Raw genomic sequence first — 24,255 nt, forward strand, 5'->3', positions numbered from 1 at the left:
GCTGAGACTGTGGTAGACATGCAAAGTATGAGCTATCCTCTGCTTTGTGCCCTGGGCTTTGGTATGCTAGTATAGGTTTAAGAGGTTTCACAAATGGAGGTGAAGCACTAAGTGAGGGTGTGCAGAATACCCCCTTTCTCTAGATATTGCCTTTATAAAGCCTTGCAAATATGAACACCTATCAACAACCTCACATCAAATATGAGGGAAGAAGGCCATGGAGGCTACCAAATAAAACTAAGGGTTGGTATTTGCTATAGAATGATGGAGTGAAAGCCAATTTGTTTGGACCTGACATGCAAAGTATCAAACTTCTAAGCACAGAAGACTAGCATGGGAATTTCAGGCCAAACAGAACTGCTAAAGATGCCCAGGCTCATCTGAGAAATAAGCTGAGAGGAAGGTGTCTGATAATCATCTGCAGATATCTGAAGAGTGTAAAAACAAATAAAGCAACGCTCTGATGTGGAGATAAATTAATTAGGATGACAGAAAAGACTGAATGAGAACTAAAATGAAAATGAGGAGAACAAATGTTCCTGCCAGACAGTAGAAAGTGTCCTGACATGGAGATTCAGGGACTGGGACTGGGCCAAAACCGAACTGAAGGCTTGAAGCTGCTGTCAGTGAGCTCAGGAGAGGGCAGCTGAGAGGGGAACAGCCTTGGGTTGGTGTTTATCATTGCTGCAAGCTCTTTTTGGAGAAAAACATCCAGTATCGACAAGATCTAAGTAAACGTACTGTAAAGTGTGCATGGGGCAGCTACCAACCTTATGATCTAGGAAAACGAGGAGGACAAATTGTTTCTTGGGAAGACAATCCAATAATGATAGGCAGAGAGTTTTGTCGACAGAGTTGGGGGGGAAGAACAGCAGCTTCAGGTGTTACGTTTTTGCACCTTTCTCACCAGCTTTAATGYCACACTGTTGGCCTACAAAACCTCTGCCTGTGTCTCAGCCCCTTGCTCCTCTTCATCCAGAGCTAAAACACAGGTAAATCAAAGGGAAAGGAAGAATCATCCTTTCGTCCCCCTCACCAAAACTGCCTCAGCCTCAAGCGGAAAAAGTGTTGCAAAATGCACCCAACAAATGCTGAGCACAGGGAGGAAAAACCCAGTAACAGAAAGGTCATAATAGCTCTGGGGCACCCATTAGACTGGGGACAGCATTGCAGATGGGACCTGGCTCCTGGAGCTAGACATAAGCCACAGAGGAGCCTGGTTGTGTGACTGTGCTTGCAGTATCACACCTATAAAGTATAACAGCATTCCTGTTTCATAAAGGCTTCCTGCTTAAGCAGGACCGGCTTCATATCTCATAGTAACGGACAATCCTTCTGGCAGTCCAGATTCATCCCAGCTAAGTATAGACCCTTCACTGAGGCCCCTAAAATAGGAGTCCACCCACTCCGGGTCTGCTGCCATCAATGGAGGAAGAGAGGCAGGTAGGTGGGAGGGTTTGACTTGTTCCCTGAGTGAATCATTCCTTGGAAATGTGCTTCTCTTCCCATTAACCAGGGAAGGAGCCAGCAGGTGATTCAGCTCCTTAATCAGACCTCTGGAAATACCTAACATTACATAGGTAGAAGCAACCTGCCTTTCTGTCTCATCTCACAGACTGCAGAGACTGTGACCATGCAAAGCGCTCTCCAGCATCTGTTTTATTTGCATTGTAAAGGGAGCCTGTGCAGCAAAGAGTAGAATGTGATATGTGCCATGTTCAATAAAGCAAATGCTTTTACTCCTGCAGCAATTAAACAATACCAGAATTCAGATTTGTAAAGAAAAGAGCTAATTATGTTTAAAGGAGTTTAAATTTAAAATAATTAGATTTTTCATAATAAATTGTTCTAATTGATCAATATTTGCAATTAATTAGGAAGGCTATCAAGCCATATTCTGTCAGTTATTCTAGCTGGATCTCACTGACATTTCTTCCACTCACAAGCTAATGCTTGCTGGAGGCTTTCAATAGATGACATCAGAGCTTTAAGAGAAAAACTACTTTCTATCAGCATTACACAATTTTACCTTCCACCAGGATAAGGGGTCTCAGTTCAGCTTTCTTTCCACAGGACAAGATACTCCGCATTACTCTGCTTCCCTTTGTAAAGGTCTGCCCAATCGCCCTTTCCATAGAGACAGCAAAGTCGTGAGGGATGCACTGGTATGCTGGAGGCAAATTTTGCTATTTCTGTGACTAGGACTAGCTGGAAGACTCCAGATGCAGTGTCTGTATGACAACCACCCGCTCTAATTCCCGCACATACAAGATAATACTTATTGGTGTACCCATCTGCAGCTAATACCCATTGGCCTGCTACCAAGGGCTCCCACAGAGATGAGAAGCAAAGGCATAAACGGCTCAGAAAACCTTATTTACCACTTAACTGTTTTTCTGCGTTCTTGGTCTTCCCACTTAGCTGCCAGTTATGTCTGAGTTACAGTTAGGAGATGTTCAGCCTTTCTTATCTCATTATAAGATCTTATCTAATAAGATGAAATCTTGCTATAAAGAAAACCTTGGCCTCATTTTTGAGGTTAATGGCATCTCAGCTGCTGAGGGAGACATCCACTATGGAGATGAACAGGTGGACTCTATCACATGGAGGTTTTGCTAATGAGAGCCAAGGGTCCAGAAAACGCCCCCTCCTGAGTGTCAGCGAGGCAGGAAGCGAGCACTGCAGCATTAGCTGACAGTGAAAAGAACAGTTTCTGAGGGAAGGAAGAGATGTCCACAGCTGTGAGGCTCCAGAAGCAAGCAAGGGTCCAAGCCCAAGGACTCCTGCAGCTCTCCAGGGAAGTGTCCATCAACACTGAGGCCTAGCTGAGGGCTCAAGAGGGCAGCTGCTGATTCTCGCCACCACCACCTACAACTTGAGCAATGGGCAAAGCTTTGAAATACCCATTTTTAATTAACTTTACTTAATAAAATGCCAGCCTTTAAAAGTAAGGGAAAAGATAGGAAAGATAAGCTCATTGAAAAATGCCAGGCTTGCTCAGACCTTGGTGTCATCACGGATTTCCTGTAAGACATAAGACGAAATGAAGAAAAGAATCCTTTTCCACTTTGCACTGCTTATTTAGAATGGAACAGGGACTATCTCTGATTATATACCATGCCTAACACAGTGGGATCCTAACCGGAGTTTTCCAGTGCTAAGCTAACATATTTCAAATAATAATAATAAATATAGGAAGCTGCACAGCTAGCAGAACTCAAAGTCTAGCTTCCTCTGGCTCCCTCCTGTGTGGCTTCTCTTGTGTCTGCTAGTCCCTCTGAGTTCACATAACAGCCTTTCCCCAGGTGAAGGAATCGGCTCATGCCTCTGCTTTGTGATCTACTTTTATGGAGTTAAAGATCTCCAACACTTCTACACTTTGACAGATCTGCGTCAAGTTAGCTAATAAGTTTCAAGAGTTACTGAGGGAACTGAGAGGAGACAGACTGGCATACGTAGCAGCATCAGAGCAGCTCTACCTTTTAGGCTAAAAAAGGAGGCTTCTCTGGAGAATGCCAGCATTTGAGGACACAACCCATAAATCCTTCATATAAGCTGAAGTCAGCTTGGCTTTTTGCACTTTATGCCTCAAGATGCAACTGTCTGTAAGACAGAGCTGGTGGCTGGTGTTGTGTCTGACCAGCACCAGGGTCACAGACCTTCTGATGCCTTGAGCAATAATTGTGTTGAATACAGCAAGTCTCTTGGAGAATAATTTAATGGTAGACAAAGCAGAGACATAAATCTGTTAACACGATTGATTCAGATTCTCTCTGTTCTATTTTAAACATATTTAACTTTAAAAGAGGCAGAGAGTGACACAGAGTCTAAGCATCACTAGAGCTTCTGGTCCAAAACGGATTACTCCACAAGAGATGGGAGCTGACTTAACAGCTGACTTGTTGTTTACCCTGCCAACATTGGAAAGCCAGAATTATCTGACTTCTACCCATGCTCTCTCTCAATCTTACACAGACCAGTTCTTCATGAAACCAGGATTCTAAAAATGTAGAAGGAAAACAAACTGAAAACGCACAGCAAGACTATTGAGCTCTTTAAAAAGCAATGGTAACATCAAAGATAAACAGTTTGGTGAAAGTCATACCTGTAGGAACTAAGGAGCAGAACTTTTTTTTTTTTTTTTTTCCCACGGAGACAGAGGCTATTATGATCACATTTAAGGGCAGGAAAGAGGCAGACTAGTGATGGCTTTTCAATGCATAAGCATGAACTCAAAACTGAAGGAGAGAACAGTGCAACTCCTCAAACAGGACCAGATCTACAGGTAGACAGATCCTACCAGTGAAGACCTCTGCTACCATCTTCCAAGATGCAGCACCAGTAAAGGCTTCTGGCACCAACCATCATGAGAAAGAGCAGAAGAAACCAGCAGGGACTGAGGGACTGAAGAGGAGATGACAGGTAGGCCAGACCCTACGGTATGGGCAACAGCTATGTTGCTCAGTTTCCAAATACACAGCCACTGCTTCCTACTCTCACTCACTTGTCTTTACTGAGTGAACAAGCAGCGCACACGATGCCTTTACTATTGCTGGGAGAACCAAAAACCAACTCCCCAGAGAATCAACTCCCAATGCTGTTGGGAGCTGGGTGGTTGGCAAGACACTTGGTGCAGTGTCTACTGTGTTTGACTAAATGCAAGAATGAAGTGTTAGAGAAGGACCAGTGGTAGAGTGCTTCTCGCCATTCTCACAAGAACCAGTGTCCTCAGCTCCAGAGCTCTGGATGGGCTGCGAGGACTGTCACAGTAACACAGCATACATGCCAACAGGATAGGAAACCCTCTGCCATGCCGGTGTGAAATGTTTGCTAGCAGGGTTACCACGGGACAGATGCTGTAAATGTTTTCATAGTTCTTCATCTGAAGAAGATCCATTTTATTTCACTGAGGGGCCCAAACTGATGTCAGGTGAGTGTCAGTTCATTTGGTCACACAAMTGAACCCTGGTCATACAGTTGGAATTTTTACTGTGTTCTGCCCTTAGCCTGATAAGTCTTCGGGAAATAAATCTCTAGCCTGTTTGAGGGGCTGGGCAGCCCCGTCTGCCTCACTAGCATGTAGTTATCCCAACTGCTGCTGCCTCAGGACAATGGCAAATACTTGGTGAGCGTTTTCATCCATCTACTGCTTCTGATCTTGTAAGTCAGCGTTGCTGTGGCTGGAGCTCTGGCCTGAGATACGACAACGTGCACTTCCACAGCCAGAAACCTAAGGAGAGGAGGGGCATTCATCCCTCTCTTCTCYGTTTATTCATAATTTGGAACAAATTACTGCAAATTACAAGCACAGAGAGGGATGGAAAATCTCAAAGCAGTGCCGCTGCTCAGAGATGCAGTTGAGAGGAATCCTGCTAGCTGAAGAAACTGCAAAGACCAGGACATCACGCAGCTGTGTTGCAGTTTCTCAACAGGCTGGAATGAGAACCTAGAAATTACAAGGATCAAATTGCAAACTTCTTGTTGGTAATTCAATGCATACCTCAAACAGTACCTTGCACATCAGGCAAGAAGCTCCTTTCCATTGAGAGTAGCTTTATTATTGAACGCCAAATTATTAAACCTAATTCCCTTCTACTGCGAGCAGGCACAGATCTACCAGGAGCTAAGCTGGCTCTGGCTCCCAACTAACCTCCAACTGCCTCTCCCCTGATCAGAATAGTAACAACGTGATCTTCTCTGCACAGATTTCAGCCCCTCTGAAGAAGAATAATGAAGAAGAAAAACATCCCAGCCTTGGCTAGCCATTTAGTTTCTGTGTGTAGGCAAGATACTTATTCCCAGCTTACAGATGGAAAAACCTAGGCACAGATACAGAGCCTGCAAACCTGCAGTAAATAAACAGTAAGAGACAGGAATGGTAGAGGGTACCAGAAAGGTTCTTCCGCAGTTCACAAACCTAAACAGCTCTGCTAGACAGTAGAGGAATGTGTGTATTGCCTGCTGAGACCTGCAAAATGACAAGCAGCTTTGCATTAGATGATGGCAATATCAGATTTCTCTTTAACATGATACAGTGCCTTAACGTTATTTGTACAATCTCTTAGCTACTTGCTGGGAGCCACCACCTCCCTTGGATGCTTCACTTTCCATGTCCAAAATTCAAGTGAGATTATAGATATGTATCTTGTTAATGATTTTTTGGAAGCAGGAGAGAGGGTTTATGAAGTCAGCTCTATGTCTCTGCTCATGCTGAATGACAGTTCAGTAATTTCAGACATAAAGCTCAATAAACAAACATGCACACATCTTTATTTTAAACCACTGAAAAATTCCTCAGCTGGTGTATCTCCCTGAAGCACTGGCAATTTGCACTAGCTACAGCTCTTTGCCATGAACTAATTGTTCTTAATGTGCGCATTGTACATATTGCAAAATTTTGTAATTGCTGTGGTGTGTGTGATAACAAGCACTGCAGCAACCTACTGGGCCAACTCCCACATTAATACATTAAATAAATACCACAAAGGCAGAATTTAATAAAGAAAAGAGAAGACTTGGATTAAACAGAGCATGAGTTTTCACACTCCACAGAGCCCGCACTCAACAAAGGGAAAGTAAACTGGGCTAAGCCCCTAGGCAGACAGAAGAAAAATATCACTTAGAAAATGGATGATCTTTTTTTTAAATCAAAGGTTTTAAAATCTGCATATAAACATCAGTCAATGAAATCAGACTTTCCCCGTTTCATTCACTCTCTGTCCGTTTACCATTTTACTAACTTGAATGGCTGATATGGACTGTTAGATATGTTAGATATGCTTTTTTTAATAACTTTTCCAATTGCTTTAAAAATTTCAGGGCACAACAGAGAGAAAACCAAGAACTTGGTTCACAGTGCACAAACACTGAACTGATAAGCAAAGAGAGTTCAAAAAAATATATCTCTGCTAATGACATGTCTCTCAGGAAAGAGATCTATTAAAATAAACACCATTTTGAATAATCCAGTCATAGTTCATAGCATAAGCACTTCTTTTCAATCAAGAAAAAAACCTAACAAAAGCAAACATGGCCAGCTCAACGCATAGAGTTGTTCAGAGCCGGGGCATGTTTTAGATGACCGAGGGAAGGATGCTGATAAGCACACTGAAGGCCACAAGCGACCCCCCAGCAGCACAAGCCAGGAGAGTATCCTCTCATTTCATGAAGCTTATCTTGCCAGTCCCTGTGCCTTGCACAAAGCCTTTTGCAGTGAGTGGAAAGGTCCCCATCTCATTACAAAGGCTTTTGAGCAGGGCTGTTTACACGCTGCCATGGAGCTACCTTTGATGTTTCCAGTGTGACAGCTCTTCCTTCCTGAAGTCTAATTTGGCACGACGGTCTGCCTGCTCTTCCTGCCTCACTGCGCTCACCCTCCTTGTCCGCCTTGGGCTTTCTCTGTATAGAAGATGCTCTCTGTTGTGGGCACGCAAACCCTAACTATGTGTGGGACAAGGACAAGTGGCAATCACAGAAAAGGCTAGGTATTCAGCTGCTTGATCATGCCCCTGATGCAGCCTGGAACACCTATTCAAAATGGGCACAGCCCTGTTTCAAAGCGAGACAGCTCCCTGTCATGATGTGACTGAGTAATCCCAYCACAAGCAAGGCCAGGATGTGGTAGAACATCACCTACAGTTTGGGGTTTGCCTCAGTGACTCCACAAAGGTAACCCACCTGAGCGTGCTCCTACAAAACTCAATGCAACATGCAGCCTCCTGCAGGCTACATCTCTGCTCCTGCCCGGCCAAAAGCATCACATCTGCCTTGTGGCAGAGTTCACTCAGCMGCTCCAGCATGAGGCTGAAGGATGCCAGCCAGATTGCTCATCTTGGCTGCAAACTCAAAGCTTTCACAAGCCCTTGAGCAGTTGCCCAGTGGGCATCCATCAGCCCAAGAGGCCACTCTCCAGCGCCGCGCTGACTACAAAAGCTTTATCATTATGGCATTCGGACAGCAGCAGGTAACATGACCAAACGTTATGTCATCATGTGATAAGGAAAGGCTGCTCAGACAGTGCTGCATTAAACTTTAAGCAGCCACTATCAGTAAAACAGCTCTGATGTAATACTGGCTGTGCGATTAAACCCAGCCCCTGGAGAATACAGCCAAATAAACCACATTAATAAAATGTTATGAAACCTGAGGAGTTTATAAGCCTTTGGCTGCATAAATAACAGGAGAAGCAGGACGGTGAACCTCTCCTTACTTGTGTGAGACGATGGTGGGGGGAAGCTGCTTGTGGTCCCCAGCCAGGATGCACTTTGGCGCTTTCAGTAGAGGTATCCAGCAGCTGGCTTCAAGAGCCTGAGCGCACTCATCTATCACCACCAGATCAAAGTGATTTTCAGGAAGCAGCTTCAGTGGGCCATCGGAGGAAGCACCTAATTAAAYGAGAAGGTACCCAGTTTAGCACCAAAGAGCAAGCAACCCATTTTTAACATAAATCACGCACACTTTAATTGAGATTGAGGGAGGGAGGTAGAATAACTTTTCTCGGCAGGAATTTGCCAGTTCAGTTCTCTAGTCCATGCCAAATATACATACATTTATRTGTACATGCCAGAATTGTTTTTGCCAGTTTCTGTTTGTCCTTTTTTGCCCTGGCATCTGGGCCCAAAGGCTTCCAAGTATCTTTGAAAACAACAGTGAAACACATGATAAACAGAACAATATGCTTGACTAATTCACAGAGTGGGAGCAGAGCAAAATGAACACCCACTTCCCTTCTGCCCTCAAATGCAAACAAAACCTTCCAGCAACCAAAACTGAAAGGATGACAGGCTGGAGATTCGCCTTGCTTGATGTACTGAGGGAGACCCCAAGGGAGAAAGATCAGCCTTTGGCAGCAGAGATGCTGATTCCTCAACCTTGTTGTCCCTGGCTGCACTGCCATGTCCTTCCTTGGGACAGTGCAAGAAAGGAAAGCACAGCAGACTGTAATCAGGCAATAAGGGCAAGGACTATTTTTTTTTACATAGAGACACGTCCCTCATCCTCACAAAGGTCCTGCTATAATCCAGACACAAAATGATACTGATTTATGCATTGATCAGAACACTGCTGTAATTAATAACAAAAAGGGAGGCCAGAAGTGATTAAGAAGCCAGTGTGCCAGACAAGGAGACTGTTGCTTACAGCATTTACAGAAATGTTTTTTCAAAAGCTCTTCTGCTATTGCAGTGTGGCTCTGAAAGCAGCTCTGATTAGGGATGATTTTGTTTTGCTGCTGTAAATCCTGCTGCCTGTACAGCTTTGCATCATGTCAGATGTTACAATTTCTCAACTGAGACACTTCTTCCTGCGTGCAGTCTGAACTTGGTTTTTGAGATTCTGCCATGATGCATGTGAAAGAAAAAGGCTTTAATAAAAAGRGTCTCTCTATCCAAAAGAAGACTGTACCAATGTGGCATACAGCTGTGCGGATGTGTTTGTTCCCTTCTAGCCCTACAGACTTGAGTTTATTGAACTCCCATTAACTAAAGGTCACTGGTATCCCTGTGTGTTGCCATGATTAAATTGTCTCTCTGCTGAACCTAGCAACAGAGCAGTTTGGCTTGCATAAATAAGTCCCATTGAACGAGGTCGTTTCAGACAAATATCAAGATTGCTATAACTGCAGAAAACACAAAATACAGACCTTTTATTTATCTGTTTGTCCACTACCTTTTGCTGAAACAGAATTGCATAGACTTCCAAACTGGCTAGCAAGCCCTACAGCCCCAGGAAAGAATTTCACCTGACCAATGCAAAATATGAGTGTTATTAAAAAAAAGAAAATTAACTCCCCTCATCTTTTTTTCAGGCAAAGTTACAAAAGCAAGAGTCTAATTCCCTGCAAATAACACAATGGAAGGATTTCTCTTTCATTTAACCTTCATGTTAGTGACTTGTGAATGCCTCATGATGCTCTTTTTCATAACCTAAAATTATTCACATTTTCCTTCAGCAAATAATCACTGAACAACCAAATCTGAAGATCATAACTGGGCTTTGGTGTATTGTGCATCCAATCTAGAAAAGCACTTTAGCATGTGTTAGATGTTAAGCATTTGTGTTTTCCCTTTGATTGCACTGGCATTACTTTCCTCCTTGTAGATGCAGATGTGCCTGCTTGCACCACCTGACCAACACCTGGAACAGCTCCCTAAATCCCATGTGGTTTATTCCACTTGGGCAATTTATAAAACCAACTGAACACATGCATCCTGGTAAGTGATGTAAAGCCCTGATATGCAGTGAGATGCATCTAACATGTAAAAGAGCCTCTGCTGTTCTAACATATATAATATTGCATGAAAAAGAGGATCTCTTACCTGTATTCGTAGCAAGGACAACACTGGCATGGGAAAGGGCTGCAGTCATGGCTGTTTCTTCTCGTTCCTTCAGCTCCTTTCTCAGGGCCTTTATCTCACTTAGAAAATGGCTCCGTTCTCCCTTGTCTTGAGCCTTTTTACTTTTTGCCTGTGAAACAGAAGAATCAATATAAAACAGACAGTTCTAGGCCTAGGAATATGTTTAGCAGCTTCTTAGATAGCCAAAGATAACAGATCCAGCATGGCTTCTCTGTGTCCAGCACAATCCATTGGCTTATCCTAACCAGCCTCAGAAAATCTCGGGTTTTCTTCCCTTCCCTGACCAGAAAGCCCCTTTCACCCCTAGTGTTGCTTGGAGCATAAAGAATATTTCTGTCTATGCAAAAGATGGATGACACTGATACAATCACAGACTCTTAGTGTGGAGCAGCAAAATGAGAATGCCACTGTGCATCAGCCCATCTGGGAGCTCTTGCAGGAGTAACACTACCACTCTTGAGCCAGACAGCTATTTCTTAAACTCAGTCCATGCTTGAATTCTTCTGCTTGCACATTTTTATAAGACCTGAATTGCGAATGTTGAAGAGCAACTCCCTACAGCTATTTCTCAAACTCAGTCCATGCTTGAACTCTTCTGCCTGCACATTTTTATAGTCCTGAATTGTGAATGTTTAAGAGCAACTCCCTAGCCTTACAYCCTCTGCTCAGCCCTCCTGCTCTGCCCTGCACTTTCCAAACACCCCAAAGAGCAGCGGGAAGAAGGCCAGACACTTTGGTCTTTCCAACAGTCCAGTCAAAGCATCTCGGCACAAGGAGGAAGGGCAGCTGCAACGGCGACAAGGTTTACTGGGAAGATGGGGGCCTAATAACACTGTTCAGCTCAGACTGCAGCCTTTCCTGTTAGAAAAGACACTGATTTGTGTCTCTCTTCTCTATCTAGCCACCTGTTTTGATCAAGTTTGTAGGAATTTAATGTCTCTGAGGCATCTGTATGTCTGCTAAGTATAGTCAAAATTGGTAGATGGGTTCAGAGGTTACAAAGGAAGGACCACAGACAGAGAGACAGGTAATGTGATCCTGTAATCCTGTATGTGTCTTTTTGTTTTGAGTAGAGACTAAATATGCCTATGGCTAAATGAGATCAAGTATGAAAAGCTAGATCTAAAGGGAAAGTGTGGACACCGATCCTGACTTTCATTATAGGCACAATACTGCTAGCCGACCTAAAGGGACATAGTAGACTAATGTCAACTTCTTCTTTGCTAAAAATGCAGGAAGACCAGAGAATAAGACCGCTGGTGTCTGTTGGACAAAGCTTAATATTTGTTCTGTAAAAAGATCCAGTCAGAAAATTAACAGCAACCATTCTCTGACATTTGCTGGTAGCATTAAGACCCAAACATCTGGCTGAATCTCAGTTCTGAAAGCAGCTGAGAGTCCTAGTTACAGGGRGCCCAATCTAGAGGTAAAATGGCATGGCAGGATGGGCTCCATGGAAGATGTTAAGCCCAGTGAGCTCAAATCCAACTTCCTGCTCATGAGTGCAGGGTGCCAGCAGGCTCCAACTGCCCTGCCCTGTCTTGTCTGGGCCCCCACCCATGTACCCTTTGTCCACAGGTCTGCAAGCAGCATTTAAGGTCAGACTTGGTCCTTTCCTGAGCTATAAGGGTTGTGTGATGGTTGATTTGCCTTCCTGGTTTTATGATAGCCTTGCCTTATTGCTCTGGACTTGCTTGGTGATCCAGGCTGCTGGCTGACCCCGGTTACTGTCACCACACCTGCTCTGCCCTTCTTGCACAAGTACAGTGGGACTGTGCCCTTGGCAGTGAGAGTATTGCCCTGCTGTCACCCTGGCTCCTTGCTCTTGCTGCTCTGGTGCTGCTCTTATACCCTTGCCTGTAAAATATAAGCAGCTGAATGTCCCCATCCAAAGTCATTCCTCAAATGGGTGGACCAGCAGTGTGAACAGCATCCAGTAGCTGACGTCTTGGAAAGCTCACAGACTAAGTAAGTGAGGGAAGGAGCCAAAAAGGGTTGAAAACCATGCAAAGAGAGCACAGGCTTTCATATATACTGCTACTTCCCTTATGGTTGGGGCTAGTGGTGGAGGAAAGAGAGAAGAAAGGAATGGTTTGAGTAAAGGGGCAGGTATGGAATGCACTGGAGAGGAGAAACTGAGGCAGGAGGGGACACAAGTCTGGCACTGCCCATCCCCACAGCATTTCCTCTGCTTTCCTAGCTGTACTTTGTCTCCCCAGGCTGAGCCTGGGACAATAGGCAGGAGCCAGACAGCTCCCTCAGCATCATGGAGAGGCCCTGCAAAGCTGTCAGGCCTGGCTGCCCCTTCACTTTCCTCTTCGTGATGAGACAACCTGGGATGCCAAAACTAGAGAGAGCTCCTGCAGCCCTGCAAGGTAAGACATGGGCCAGGACCTCAGAGCTGAGCTCTCTGATGCCCAGAGAGAAGAATAGGTGCTAGTGAGTCAGAAGCACCTTCTGTAGAAGACCTGATCCATGGGCAGCTCAAAGCATCGCTGTACAAGCTGAATTGGAGAAGTTATGATAGCTTGTAGGCCTTTCCATTTGGTAATTGACTTCCACAACCTTGGTGGCCAGTTCCAGCTTCCCATTGCCATATGCTCTACTCTGCTCAGGAGGAAGCAGGTGGAAACCTTAATACTGAAGGCTCTGCTTTCTCCTTCGTTTCCTTTCTATTATGGAGAATCAGTATACCAGCAGCAGGGAAAAATCTCCTCCCACCTTTCAAAGTGCCTTCCAAGAGGAAGGAAAAAAAAAATCAATCACTAGTGAGAGCTGCAAAACGAATTAAGAAATAACAAAAACTCAGCTTTGAGCTGTGAATACAATCAGGTCTCCATCCCTGCAGCTAGTTACATTCTCTTCATAAATCTGCCTCTCAGCTGTGAGTACAACCCTACCAGCCCTCAGATGCCTTCTCCTTCTCTTAKATTGATGTGCAGAAACCTGCAAGAACTTGTCTATCAAGTGCCTTCCTCAGCTGCTCAAACTGCAAATATGCTTGAAAACAGCAGCACATCATGCATAGCCACCTTTGCAGAAACTTAAGTAAACTGCTGCCACAGTAGTGGCTGCAGATTAATGTTTATGAATTTGGAAGCCATGTTCAGTCTGCATCATTTAAAAAGTAAAAGTGCACTGCCTTATCTGAAAGGCAGATATATATWCTTGGGCAAATACCACACAGCATGCGTGCAGGAGTATGAAGATGCAACTCCTGCATCTCTGGTAAGATGCAAGATCTCTCAAGTTGGATACATTCGCAGAACTGCTTCTGAACAATGCTGCCTCCAGAAGGGGAAGAGGGGAAAAAATCCAATTGGCATCAGAAGCTATTATCTCCAGTAAGAGCTACTTCTTAAATTAAGTTTAAGAAAATTAGATCATGAAAGAAGAAATTAAGGATGTGTTTTTATAGCGTACTCTGCTTTCTACTTGAGGTGGCTGAGAGTGGGAGTGTCAGGACAGCCAGGTATCTAATTAGGAAATGAATTAACGATGTGAACACTTCTCCTCTCCTCTTGTGAAGAAGACTGCATTAACAATGCCAGACAGACACTCTGGAGAGCAGAGCAYACAGCATCTCCCCACAAAGCAGCAATAAGGATGGGGATTTTGCCGTTTCAGTCCGGAATACAACTAGGAGCATTTTTGCCCTCTGCTCCCCCTACAGCAGATGGAGGTGAATGCTACCAGCTGGTGAATGAYGAAGCTAAGTCACACCTCCCAGCAGAGGTGCAGTCTCCAAAATATCTTTCCTTTTGGGGCAATCCAGACCACCTGGTGACAGCTGGTGTCTTTTTAGGGCATCCAAAAAGGGTTAGAACTAATTCTCATTTATAGACAAGGTGGCTTGCCTGACTAGCAGATTGAGTACTGCTAATCTAGAGAACTGGCATGCAGGTAACCCCTGCCAGGGACCGTATAGGGACACGTACGCAGGTCTGGTCAATCTCCTTCCTGATATCYGCCACTATCTGAGCACTGTCACCACGGGCCAAGACCGCGTCCAAAGCATACTGTTGGATGGGCTCCAGGAGGCGAGCTGGGTGCCCAAGGCGCAGGATGCGGGCTTTGTAGCYGGCCAGCCTTTCCACCAGATTATCCACCGCAATGTTGGAAGGGGCACAACACAGGACCTGGGAGGGGAGAAATCAAGGGCYTGTTACTGCCAAGGAGAGCAAAGCACAGGAGCACCAGTGTTCGAGTAACAGCATGCTTGGCAGGGCAGAGAGGAGACCGGCATACACAACTATTAGAAGTAAGCCACTGAYATCTCCATAGTCTACACACATCAAAGGCAATGCTCACTCTTCTTTGCAGCACTAGTGCAGGGTCTTYAGTACTGAGTGGAGCTGAATTTCAAAGCTTTTTGCACCTCTTTGCAGCTGGCAGGTAAAACTCCCCAGCTCTTGCAAAGAGCCAGGCCAGAATTTGCAGAGCARCATAGCTGGTCCTGGAACCACCACAGCAAAGCCCTATGAATATGCAAAATAAACCCATGTGGTCACTGTCACTTCAGTCCTGCCACTGATACTCACTTTCAGGCCTTGCTGTACAGCTTGCAAGATGATCTCTACTATCGTTGTGGTCTTTCCTGTRCCAGGTGGTCCATGGATGATGGCAAGCTCTCTCTGTGCCAGCGAGAAGGAGACAGCCTCCTTCTGCGATGCATCTAGTGAGTCATTGTAGAACTTCAAAGGTTCTGGGGAAACAGCAGGAGATTCGCTTAGGCTTCCACCATAACTTGGGTGCTTGCTGCGAGGCACAAATCCAGGAATACGTATGAGATTATTGGTAGTTGCCCCGTATCAATTTCAGAGTAACACTTTTGGGGAGCAAGGCACACTGTGTACTACCTACATGACAAGAGCACAGACTGGCAAAATAAGGCTCGCTCTGCTTTCAGAACAAATAACCCATGTAGGTTACCCAGCCTACATCCCTCCTTCCCCCTATCTTTCCTACCCTGCCTACGTTTCAGAAGGAGAAAGTGTTCAGTTTTGATTGCAGCTAGTCTGTTTTGACACTCTGCAACATTTAAAGAGGTATTTACTCATCCTAATACCAAACAGTCAGGATTTCCTGGAGGGAGGAGATTCTCTGGGGTTATTTTAAAGTCAAGTCAGAATACTTAACAAACAGTCAATGAAAATAGAGGGAAAAGCAGCTTTCCAATGAATCATTCCTCTTCTAGGTAACAAGTCTAACACAACGCTAGGGGAAAGGAAGTAGAAAAATTACAGTGTCGGTGAGCTGAAAAGAACAGTCTTATATCACTCAGTAGTAACTGAAAAGGAAGCAGGGGGAGACACAAACAACCAGTGTAAATGATGAAATCTAAAATTAGTTTGGGTTTTAACAATCAGAACAGAAAAAAGGGAAAAGAATATGCAAATTTCATTGTAAGATGCTATGTCTCATTACAAAAGATAGAATTCTCACAAGCCTTTTTTTTTAACTTGTAGAATTATCTAATTTAAACCCATATTTATTCCCATCCCACATAACACTGCTGCTAATCTCTGTGTTCATTATGGCAAGTTAATTACAGCAGAGATGATGACTCATTAAATTGAGTTTTACTGAAAATAATGTTCCCACAAAAGCTTATATAAGACAAATCTCTGGGCATCACTTTATCTCTACCTTTGTGTTAAGGGCTTGATCCAAACCAGAGAAGCCTCCTCAGGCTTCAGATAGGCTAACTCCCATGATGTGCATGGGAGTTAGACGTGCAACTCCCATGTAACTTCCGGTGCACTGACTTCTGAAGCAATGCAACCAAATGAGATGTCCGGGGAAAAAAAATAACAGAATGGAGTTAAAAGGATGTTTGGTGGGCAAGAAAGAAACAGGACTAATGATATCTTTTCCTGTTAGCCTGCTTCTTGCTTTATTTATGAATAATTTGAGGTTAGATAGTGTGTCAGTGATTAGAGAAGAAGAGTGAGCATCTATGGGACAGGGAAAAAGAAAGAAAAGCTTAAAAACTGAAAGGCATTTCCCACAACAAGGAGCAGCTGGGGCGTAGGAGTCATTGATATTTCCTTGCTCAACGAATGAGCTCAGGAACTGGCTTCTCCACATGCACTCCCTCTTCCCTTTTAATCACACACTGGCAGAAGTCACAGCGTGGGCAGGTTGGGTAATGTGACTCTTTTCTAGGCTTGGCACATTAGTGAGGATGAGGAGGAGGGCAGAGCCTCTCCAGGGATGCTGTGGCTCCTCTAACCTCCTCATCTCCGTGCAGCAGCTGGGCTCTGAGCAGCGCCAGCTGAAGGGATGTGGTTTAGCTGCTCTAGCAGGGCTGGCCAATTGCTCTTTATGACTAGCCTCCTTAGGATTTGCCCAGATATTCCCAGAAGACATCCATCTGCCCAGCTCTAGCAGTGCAGCATGAGCTCTGTATCACCACCTCCAGCTCTGCTCAATTCCCTACCTGAGGAAGTGAGGCCCTTTTCTGCACAGTACCAGCATTTGAGTAGCAGGAAYGTGTCCAAGGGTGATGTTCAAGTCCATGAAAAGAATCTTTGCACCAAACACAGGTGAGAATGCACCTACAAGAGAATGGTCCCTCCTGGGAGGACAAGGTCAAGCTCTTCAGAGCTGAAGGTCTCTCACATCTCAATATACTTTCCAAGATACATTCCTCACGATCTATGTAGGGGCACAAAGAGCTAACTGGACCTCCATAATCAGCTCTTCTGCAGTACAACCTAACTACAGCCAAACACTGTTAGACAAACTCCAGGCAGGTAACTAAGCCTGCAGCGAGGAATTGTCCCTGTTCTCMCTACGAAATATTTGGCTGTTGAGTTCTTCTGACTGCCTAGTTTTCTCGACAAATCTCAAGAGCCTCTTCACGGCTCCCCTGATGACAGGAGGCGTCATACAGACGATGAAAAAATGAGTGTTTGGGATATTGCTATCGATTTAGTACAAGTGCATGGCACAAGCAGCAGGGGAAGTTTTGCTATAAATCCCTGGTGCTTCCCTAGGGCTCTGTCTACAGGGCTGGCTTTTACTGGGGACACCCCTAGCTTTTCACTGGGTTATCTTCTTCCTTCCTTTTTTTTTTTTTTAAGTATCTTTTTAGGGCAATTAAGCAGAATTAGATTTAAGCAATGCCTTTTGCATTTCACGTGACCATGCGAGTCAGCCTGGACACAAAGATTAATACCCTCCTGCTTTTTCTTGACTTGCTCCAGAACTAATAGGTACCAGCTCTCTCCTACAGCACATCTGCAGAGGGTTAYGCCTACAACAGAGAATTCTCTGTACGAAAAACAAATTCATGCATCCATCCCAGCTAGCCCTGCTGTGTGCAGCAAGCAGAGCAATGCTGGCCTCTGCTGGCTAGTAAAGCCTCCCAACGCACGGGTGCAGGGATTGCTGCATGCATGCTGCAAGGCAACAGCTATAGTCAGGGAAGGATTTCTTGCAGAGCTTTCCATTGAAAAAGCACTAAATGCTTCTGGGCCATGGGCACAGGTTAAAATAGAAGAGAGTAAAGTGGAATATTTCTTATGGAAAGGCTTCTAAATTTTGCTTCCCATCAAGTCTGGCAAGACCAGAAACCCTATCCAGTTTACAGCTCACCTTTTGGAAAGCTCATTGTCTCATGCCATACTTTTCTGGAGGCAGCAAGGTAAAGATTGGAAATGCTCTGTGGTGGGGAACAGTCCCATTCCCATCTGCAGATCCCATCCACCTGCTGGTTACACCACCATTTTTAGATTTTAGACCACTCCATGGGTTATTCCTCCTGGAGCCTGTCTAGCATTCCTATGTTGTGCCAAGGATACTTATTCTGAGTCACTTCTTTTTAARCGCGTTGCAAGGACCTGGGCTCCAACATGCAATGCTGTAAGTGCACGCTTCCCCTCAATCTACAAGCAATTACAGCAGCTCGGGAGCAYGGGCGAACAGCATCATATGCAGGGCACTACTTGTGGAAATATGATCCTTCTGGCCAAGCAATGAGTGTGGGGCTGCGAGAGTGCCCTGGTACTTTTTATGGTCTTTGGGCGGATTTCAGCCATGCCTTTTGTGCCRGAGAGCTGGCCTCAACCACTCCCCATCAGATGGGGAACCACAAGCCTTCTGAATTGACCATGAAGCCCCTAGCTGTCCCTCACAGTTCAGGATCCACCCTCTCCCCCCCCCCAAACAATTATCAGGCCTGGCCATGTTCAACCCTGAGCCCAAACATATTCCTACTAGACCCAGAAGAGCAACCTGAACATCTCACAGCAGCAACAGTGGGAGAGCCCATGTGCCGAGATTTCCTGTTGCCTGTAAAAGTTCATGGGATGAAAAAGCTGATGTCAACTAATTTCAGGCTTCTGAAGATCAAAAGCCTGGGATTTTGCTTACCAGTTACTTGCAGCCATCTCATAAAAACCCTTTCCTAAACCATTCATGCTCCAGGACATTGTCCCAGTACAAGTCATGCCCGTACCCATTACACCTGGGAAGGAGCAGGATTTTCCAGAGACTGTGGAGAGCAGCTGTGTGCAGATTTGCAGCAACAACAGCAGATGATGGAAGTCAGATGGAGTTGAGAAAAAGGGCACTAAATTGTTGTTGTTGCCATTATCCTTCTGTGCATAGTGATGGTTTCTTCAGCAAGCCAATATTATACATTGGTCAGATGCCAGCAGCCACTAACTATTTTAAGATTATGTTTCAGTTGGCTTTAGCAGACTTCTTGTCTGTCTAATCATCTGGGGACTGGGTTTAGGCACCCTCCTGGGATGACACAGACTTTAATATCGATCCTCCAGACACAGCATTTGGCAGCATGCTCTTGCAAGATAATCCAGGCAGCTGCAATTTARTAGTGAGAAAATTAAAACATAGCCCCGCAGCACAACCCAAACACAATCATAAGCTATTTATCAGATAGCAGGCCACAAAAGTCCATCAGGGTAGTGGAACCCTCTCTGAGTACGCCCTGAAGAGATCCCACATAAATCATCTTTTGAAGAAGATGGAGATGCTTTTTCCCTCCAAGGACAGCCAGAGATTCAGGGTCAGTTCAGAAGGCTTGTTGCTCCCCACCCAGTTGGAAGTGSTGGATGTCACCTCTCCTGCACAAAGGGCAAGGCATGTCAGGAAACAGCCAAATGCAGAAAGCACCAACTAAGCAGAGGACGGTGTTTGGATTCCACTAGCTTTGCTGCTGGAATGAGAAACTCCATCTCTCAATGTTACTGGTAAGTGCTCTGCATTTCAAACCTGTACCAARTGCCACACCTAGGGTACTTAACAGCCTGCTTTCTTGAGGACATGAATCTTGCAGACTTGCTGTGTGTCTGTCACCCTATGTGACTGTCACCCTGCCAGCATCTATGCTCCCATCCTAGTAATGCTTGAACCTGCTGACCAATTTCAAGCTATTTTCTGACCTCTGAGAACCCACRTGAGAGCCCTGAGATTCTCAAGCATACAAAATCAGGCTTCACTTATTCTGCTGCTCCCCATACAGCTTGCTGGGGGCTTTTTTGCCTTCTGTCATCTGAACAACACCCCTGAATATCTAGGCATGGAGTTGGGTGCTTACGATCCCCACTGGCCCTCTTGCTTCTTAATCTCCTTGCAGTCTGGCTCTTCCCAATGATTTACCCAAAAGGCAGTAAACGCTCCCCTTCCAGACACAGATCTCATCTATTCTGAGCCTTTCTCTTGATTGCTCTTCCCGCATAAGTATCAGTGCAAGTTTTTTCTTTGCATGGGAGTTTATAATAAAGTGTCACTCCTACTCTTGGTTTTCTAGGCACTTGACTGAAATGGAGCTTATACTGCCACCTGGAGTAGCATTAATATAGGTCTCCTTTGTATAGACATCTAGTTTTATAAAAATGTACAGGAACTTATTAATTCTGAGACTGACCAGTCAAGTTGCTGAGTGCCTTCACCTCCAACTCAGTGGAAGCAGGCAGCTCAAGGCACCTTGCAGGACCTGTGTAAAGCTAAACTCATTATTACTTAATTCCTGGCTAGCACAACCTCCTTTTGCTTGGCAAATATAGTGAGAAGGTGAATGGAAGGCCTTTTCACCCTGCCAGAGCATTTTGCTGTTTTCAGGTGATACACTGTCCTATCACATTGCAATTCCTCTCCCTAATGTGGCTGAATGCTTCTAACAATCAATATCTTCAGTGCTGGGGAGAGGTGAAATTCATCTTTGCTTATTTTGGCACATCTGGGAAATCCTTTGAAAAGGAATTTTTCTTCATTACAGAGGCAGTTCTGTCCCTATGGGGAAAAGGCAGAGCTAAAGCTGCTAAGAAAGGCGGTTCATTAAAATTTAATTCTTTTATCTAATATTAAAAACCTGAGTACACTGAAGTCCGTGGTAGCCAAAAGGCTAAGAGGTTTGACTCAGCTTAAACTCAGTGCTTAGAACTAGGGAGATATGACTCACACTAACATTAATTCTTCATCCTTGGTATATTATATCAAAAATCTAGCCTGAAGGTATTCTGAAAGGGAATGGGATACTGTACGTGAAAAAGGGGACTAGTTATACGCATCAAACCACTGCAGACAACCAAATACAGTAACCAAGATAACAGAAAAGCTGTAACAGCAAGCACAGAGAACAGGGAGCTATGAAAGGAGGAAAACAAGCAAGAGGCCAGCAAAGGGACCAAGGATCAGCAGCGTGACCCGCCAGGTGAGCAGGCAAAGGCTTCTGACTGCACCTCAAGAGAGGCCTGCCTTCTCCTTCTGGCTTGGATAGACTACCTGCCTGATCCCATTAAGCAACTTAATCTACTCTCTGCCTTCATCTTCCAATTGATGCAGCCCAGGTAATATTTCCCTTCTTTCCAGAGATGCTGCAGCGAGAACCTTCATTAGCAATTGCCAAGAGGCTGGATATTCTGATGATCAGAAGCTTTAAGCAGGCAGGGGCTTTGGTTTCCCCATGGTTCCTCTGAAGGAATAGGCTGTTAAATTCTTCTTTCATTTTCCAAAGACTTGCATCAAGAAAGATCAAAGTAGAAAGAGATTTTACTTTTATGTGTTTCTGGGACAGCTGTTAGCAAAGCTAATCTGTGAGGTTTTAAGTATTTGGTGATGAAACTAAGACAGCCTGCACAATTCCAACTTGACTTAACATGATCAGACAGCTGTAAAAAAAAAGTACACACAAGTTCTCATGCTGTTTCTAACTATGGCAGTTGCACAGTCACTTAATTCCCATGAAGGCTGAGTTAATGGATTTTCAGTATCACAGAAGCAGCACTGACAGGTTCTGATCTCTGAAGTTTATGGATGGCAAAGGAGCAGAAAGCCAAATGATAAGAAATGCTTCATAAACTAAATCATGCTTCAGACTTGGGAATGTGTGCAAATAAACTGCCCCATCACAAACACCGCATGCTTCATGTCAGATCCCAACTTTACCCAATACGCTGAGAAAAGGGAAAGTTAGCTACTTGAACAGCTGGGTTATTTCTCTTTTTACTTCCAGTGATGATCAGGGTTTTTACACTGGCAAATATGTCTACCCACTCACAAGCCACTATGAAAAGCAGATGTTTAATGCTGCCAGCTACAATATTGCTTATTACTTGCATACAATATTTGTGTCTTTCTCACAGCAAAGGGAGTAGCCTGTTTGGTGTGGATGAAAAGACCTGCACAAAGATCAACCAGAGGAATCTCCATTCTTGTGGGCAGTTTCAAAGATCAGGTCATGAACTGAGAGGTCAAAAGCACCTTTCTCAGTGGTCAGCTCCAGAGAGGGGATTTGCAGGACTGGAAGAGCAGTAATAGCATCACAGCATCCCTTAAGGCTCTGGCTCTTTGCCTCAGTCACATTTAGTTGTGGCATTGGAAGAGGTAAGCATCCTCATAATTGAGCATGGAGCCCTTATCCTRTGGGTAGGGAACTTCAGGCTTCACTGATTGCTCTGGAGACTGAAGCTTCTCTTTCTTATTCCCTCTGAAGTTTCTCTTTCTCTTCTCTTTCTTATTCCCTAGGATAAGTTTCCAGGATCTCTGCTCAAAATCTGCATAAGGGCAGTAATGTCTTTGCTCTAACCTATACATCCAAAAGAGCTCTCCACCTGCATACACATACACAGCTAAGGCAGACCAAAAACAACAGCAGTCTTGGTGCATATGCCGGGCTGTGATGGTCCRGGGCTTACAGAGCAGACATGCCACGTGTTCGGCATGTGACGGGGTAGTAATAACCAGTAAGGTGGATGGACAGACAAATGGACTGATGAGAGTTCAGAAATCTGAGCTCTGACTTTGAGAGTCCAAAAAATCTCTCTCTCTAGAGACCAGAAAATATCTGCCACCAGTCTGCTATCAAAACTCAGGAAGGAAAAAAAAAAAAACAGCCTTACTCGTTTCACTAAACGTGCTTGGATCAGAAGAAAAGAAGAGGACGTCGATCAGATCAGAGGCTGGACCACCATGATACTGACTTAGTGCATTTAAAGCCCTGCCAAAGAAGAAAATAGCAAGGTTATATGCACAATATGAACTCCTTCAGAGATTCCKAAGTACTTTAAGGGCTAGAGCACCATACCCCAACGACAGAGGACTGTACGCACAGGTTTATCTCTTATGAAGCTGAGTATGTTATTCCAAAGAGGCTAATCCTATCCACCTCCTGCATCCCTCATTCCTCACGCACATCCCTTATGCTGGCAACACATTTGCACTTTCTCTTACTGCTCTGGTTTGATACAGTCAGACTGTGCTGAGCCTCTTCAGCACTTTACCAAAAAGCTACTGACTTCTGTCTGGATGGAAAAGAATCCAGTGAGTACCAGAGCTGGTACAACACAGCATCAAAATACATAGCTGAGGGCAAGACAGAGGGCGGGGGACAGAGGAGGGGCAGAATTGTGTCAATAAGCAGGTACACAAATTTACGTTGTTGTGGCACTGTTGCACAAGACACCCCACTGAGTCAGCTCAGTAAGGGATATGGGTTCTCTCAGCAGTCAACAGAGAGAGTAAAGCTCATCCAGAAGGTGGATACTTCCCCTAAAATGAAGCTGGTGTAGGACTAAGGGGAACAAGATAGGAAACAAGAAAAATCAAGACCAGTGAAGTGAATTRAGATCAGTCTCTGAACAGCTTTCCCAAAATCAGCCCAGCAACTTTCAGCTGGCTGTTGCACCCCGAAGTGGAATGGTTCTAGGTGAGCTGCACCACTATCGCCCTTACTTTTTCAGTCTCTTGTAGGTTACATCATTGGCTAGTTTGAGCAGACGGTAGGAGCTCTCTCGGTCCAAGCTCAGCATGCCATCTCGAGATTCCTCAAAGGCTACAGTCACCGATTTGGAGGTGACGCGCGTTATGATGCCGGTGGAAAGGGKATCACTCTGGCCAGCTGATTCATAAAGACCCACAATGTCACCTGCAAAGACAAGTCAGAGAAGGGAATGTGAAATGGGCATTTTGAAAATGCTCTCTTCGATGAGACAAGCAAACAGCATCCTCACCCAGCAYAAACCAGCACAGCCTAGTGGGGACAGAGAGGCCAGCTACAACTAGAACTCTAGCTCCATGTTTCCTGCCAAKTTCGAATTTGTCATGCTCTGAAAGAAGAAGCATATCCTTCGTTTTGCCAGCACAAAGCAAGAGGCAGTGAAGAGACTATCAGCACTGAGAAGGCAGCAGGGAGCCACTAGCCAGCTGCCTTCAGACCTCCATGCACCACAGCAGCACAGCTGGAGAACAGCAGTGCTCCCCACAGCTRGGGCTACTCGGAAGGTCAATATGCTTTTGCACAGACCTTGGGTGGACCTGACTTCCTGGAACTCTCAGACAAACCAYTTCACATCCATTTTACTTTTTAATAATAGCCAAGGAGGTCATACAACACTGTACTCCTTCCTACTGCCATATGCCAGTCAAAACT

The 24,255-nt window shown here is 44.8% G+C and overlaps 1 protein-coding gene across 2 annotated transcripts in view; it reads right to left on the bottom strand.

Moving 5' to 3' along the window:
* Positions 1 to 23,729, bottom strand: part of IGHMBP2 (immunoglobulin mu DNA binding protein 2) — a 42,693-nt gene extending 18,964 nt beyond the window's left edge. For both annotated transcript variants that reach the window (XM_085298426.1, XM_085298427.1), the window contains exons 1-6: positions 23,559 to 23,729; positions 22,727 to 22,824; positions 14,897 to 15,060; positions 14,294 to 14,494; positions 10,317 to 10,464; positions 8,210 to 8,384 (exon numbers count right to left, since the gene is read on the bottom strand). In XM_085298426.1, coding sequence (XP_085154552.1) covers positions 8,210 to 8,384; positions 10,317 to 10,464; positions 14,294 to 14,494; positions 14,897 to 15,060; positions 22,727 to 22,824; positions 23,559 to 23,635 — 863 coding nt within the window. In that variant the 5' untranslated portion in view covers positions 23,636 to 23,729. The remainder of the gene's footprint in view (positions 1 to 8,209; positions 8,385 to 10,316; positions 10,465 to 14,293; positions 14,495 to 14,896; positions 15,061 to 22,726; positions 22,825 to 23,558) is intronic.
* Between the last annotated feature and the right edge of the window lie 526 nt (positions 23,730 to 24,255).

The sequence above is a fragment of the Rhea americana genome, unplaced genomic scaffold, assembly GCF_003343005.1.
Source record: "Rhea americana isolate MKP2758 unplaced genomic scaffold, rheAme1 scaffold_139, whole genome shotgun sequence".
Taxonomy (NCBI): domain Eukaryota; kingdom Metazoa; phylum Chordata; class Aves; order Rheiformes; family Rheidae; genus Rhea; species Rhea americana.